This window comes from Penaeus japonicus, unplaced genomic scaffold (genome assembly GCF_977035675.1).
Source record: "Penaeus japonicus unplaced genomic scaffold, GWHDUDI00000001_assembly GWHDUDI00000014, whole genome shotgun sequence".
Classification (NCBI taxonomy): domain Eukaryota; kingdom Metazoa; phylum Arthropoda; class Malacostraca; order Decapoda; family Penaeidae; genus Penaeus; species Penaeus japonicus.
Genome location: NW_028234416.1, coordinates 8,694,283 through 8,696,782, shown reverse-complemented (window position 1 = coordinate 8,696,782; position 2,500 = coordinate 8,694,283). Strand labels below are relative to the sequence as shown.

At 40.7% G+C, this 2,500-nt stretch overlaps 1 protein-coding gene across 1 annotated transcript in view; it reads right to left on the bottom strand.

Moving 5' to 3' along the window:
* Window positions 1–2,500, bottom strand: part of LOC122264806 (cubilin-like) — a 259,836-nt gene that overhangs the window by 13,647 nt on the left and 243,689 nt on the right. The window contains exons 58-61 of the mRNA XM_086543696.1: window positions 2,376–2,500; window positions 1,550–1,673; window positions 954–1,180; window positions 595–669 (exon numbers count right to left, since the gene is read on the bottom strand). The exon at window positions 2,376–2,500 is cut by the window's right edge and continues 88 nt beyond it. Coding sequence (XP_086399822.1) covers window positions 595–669; window positions 954–1,180; window positions 1,550–1,673; window positions 2,376–2,500 — 551 coding nt within the window. The remainder of the gene's footprint in view (window positions 1–594; window positions 670–953; window positions 1,181–1,549; window positions 1,674–2,375) is intronic.

Below are 2,500 nucleotides of genomic sequence, written 5' to 3'. Positions count from 1 at the left end.
AAAGTAGATTTGAGTTAAAGAGTAGATGGTTTAAGGTTGAGGGTAGACAATCAACAAATATGAATCGCATTTCATCTTTTGAATTAAAACCGAAGTTAATGAACTTTTTTTTATTCATTTTTTTTTCTTAGTAGAAAGGTCTTCTCATGTAAAGTCATCAGATTTGGATTTTTTTTACTGCTGTGTTTAGGTCTTAGATATATGGTATTTTTTTTAATAGTAAGCCTAAAACACACACCAGACGCTTTACCTTTGTTTAATGTTAAGGATTTCCTCCAGAATAACTTCATTTTTCTGGTGTCTGCAATTGATATATTGATCATGAATATTCTTTAAAACTAGTTTTAGTATTTTTATTTATGTTTAGGCTGAAGATCGGGAAGAGATTGTCACCCTTACAAAAGGTTCAAATTCCTCTCGGTGCTAACACCAAAGGGGTTTCGAATTGACAAAGGTTAGCCAAGCCCTTAGCGCTCGTTTCCCTGGCCATTGTCGAACGAGGACAAAATCACCTTCGCACTTTGAAACTTTAAATGTCTAAGAAATATGGTGAAAAGTGTCTCTACAAACTAGATATAGGAATAACTCACGTACCATCATTATCAACATCAAGGGGGCGGATGGTGTGCGTGGCACCGTCGCTTGAGATGTTCACGGTACCTCCGCATGCTGTGGTGAGTACGAAAGAGATGCTTGATCAGACAGCCTTCAAAAGCTCAAATATATAAAAGTGTGGATAATTATGTATGTCCTCACACACACACATACACACACACACACACCTTAGAGATCTAGTTACCTAACAGCCAACGTCAGGTCATGACTCGGCACTCGAAGAAGAATATTCACAACATAAATCTTCCTCACGTCAAAAGACGAGCCACATTTCCCTGGGAGCAGAAGCCAATATGACAAAACAAAGAGAGCATAACAGAAGGAAAGGGGAAAATCACCGTAAGAGAACTCGACCGAAGCCCTGAAGCCTTGTTTCGCGTATGAGGAGTCAGACCGGAACTCTACTCTGGCGAGTTGCTCGTGCGTAGACACCGTCGGGAGCGCCGACATGAGGTTCCCGCAGAAACGCGACACCAGTTTCGAGTCGTCGGAGACGTGGCCGTCGTAGATGCTGACGTGGTCGAACGGACAGTTGTACCCGGATTCGAGATCCAGAATCTGGAATCTGAGGAGTGTTGGACAGGAAGGTTACATTACGACCAGAATTTCACTTCGTTTATTCTATGTTGAGCTGTATGATTTGCATTTCGGGGGATTCAGTACATGTACTGTATATTATTATAACATTTTTCGCAGATTAGATTAACAACAATTAATGCCGATTTAGTCTTGATTGTGACGTAGTAAAGTTGATCATTAATTCAGACCAATGTACAGGTAGCCATCTTAACCATCTTACTAACCATCTTAACCATATACTAATTCAGTGGAGATAAAGTAATAACACTCTCTAACATATATTAACATGACATGATATAACATAACGATCACACTTCAGCACGCATATCATTTTCCTCAACTCCTCATCACGTACTTGATATGGGCGACTTTTCCTTCGGGAGCCGTGATGTCCCAGGTGCAGTGCATGTTATGATGGTACCTGGAGGGGCGGGTGGGAAGGTCGATGACCCCTGGAGAGGTGATGTTGCCTCCACATTCTACGGAGTCAAGAAAGGGTAGTGTTATTACTAGAAACTGGGGATAGTCCTGGTTCTAGGGGCTCTATAGAAAGTCGCGAAAGAGGTGCTGAAACTCTAGACTGTGGGGGAGTAGGAGAGGAAATCCTGAAATCCTGAAATCCTGCCTTTGGGTCATCATGATTTGAGTGGCGTCGGGGATTTGGGTGAGTGATGTTACTCCGGGAAACAGCAGATAGTCACGGTTGGAGACCCTCCTTTGCTTCGTTATGGTTCTCGTGGCGAGTTTGGTTCCAGTCAATAATACTAGTAAGCAACATCATTAAAGAAAATAATTGTAGATGGCGTACCCTTTATCATGTTGAACAAATGCAGCAGTAATTAATAGCTATAAAGGATAGTTTTGAGATGACTTCTAAGAGGATAAACACTATTTGTGATTTGTAAAATACAGCGGTAACCCAATCCACATTCTAGTTATGGAGAGTAAAAAGGAAGAGTGAAAAATTTACTCAATTTAATAAACAAACAAAAATCTTACTTTCAGCAGTATGATTAACAACAAAATGCAAAGTAGGTCGAAATCATGCTTAGCTGTTATTCATGATTACTTAAATCAGTCAAAACCACATTAATTGAACAGAATATCCTGCACTCACCTTCATTAGTGTAGATTAGCAAAAAAAAAAAAAAAAAAAAAAAAAATCAAGGACATATGCTCACCTTCAATAGTGTAGTTAAGAACGAAGCCAGGGTAAGTGACTGAGATATCTGACTTGAAAGTGATAGTGGTCTGGCCCTTGGTGACCAGAGCCTCGGGAGTGTCGACCCCGCAGTAGGGGCCCAGG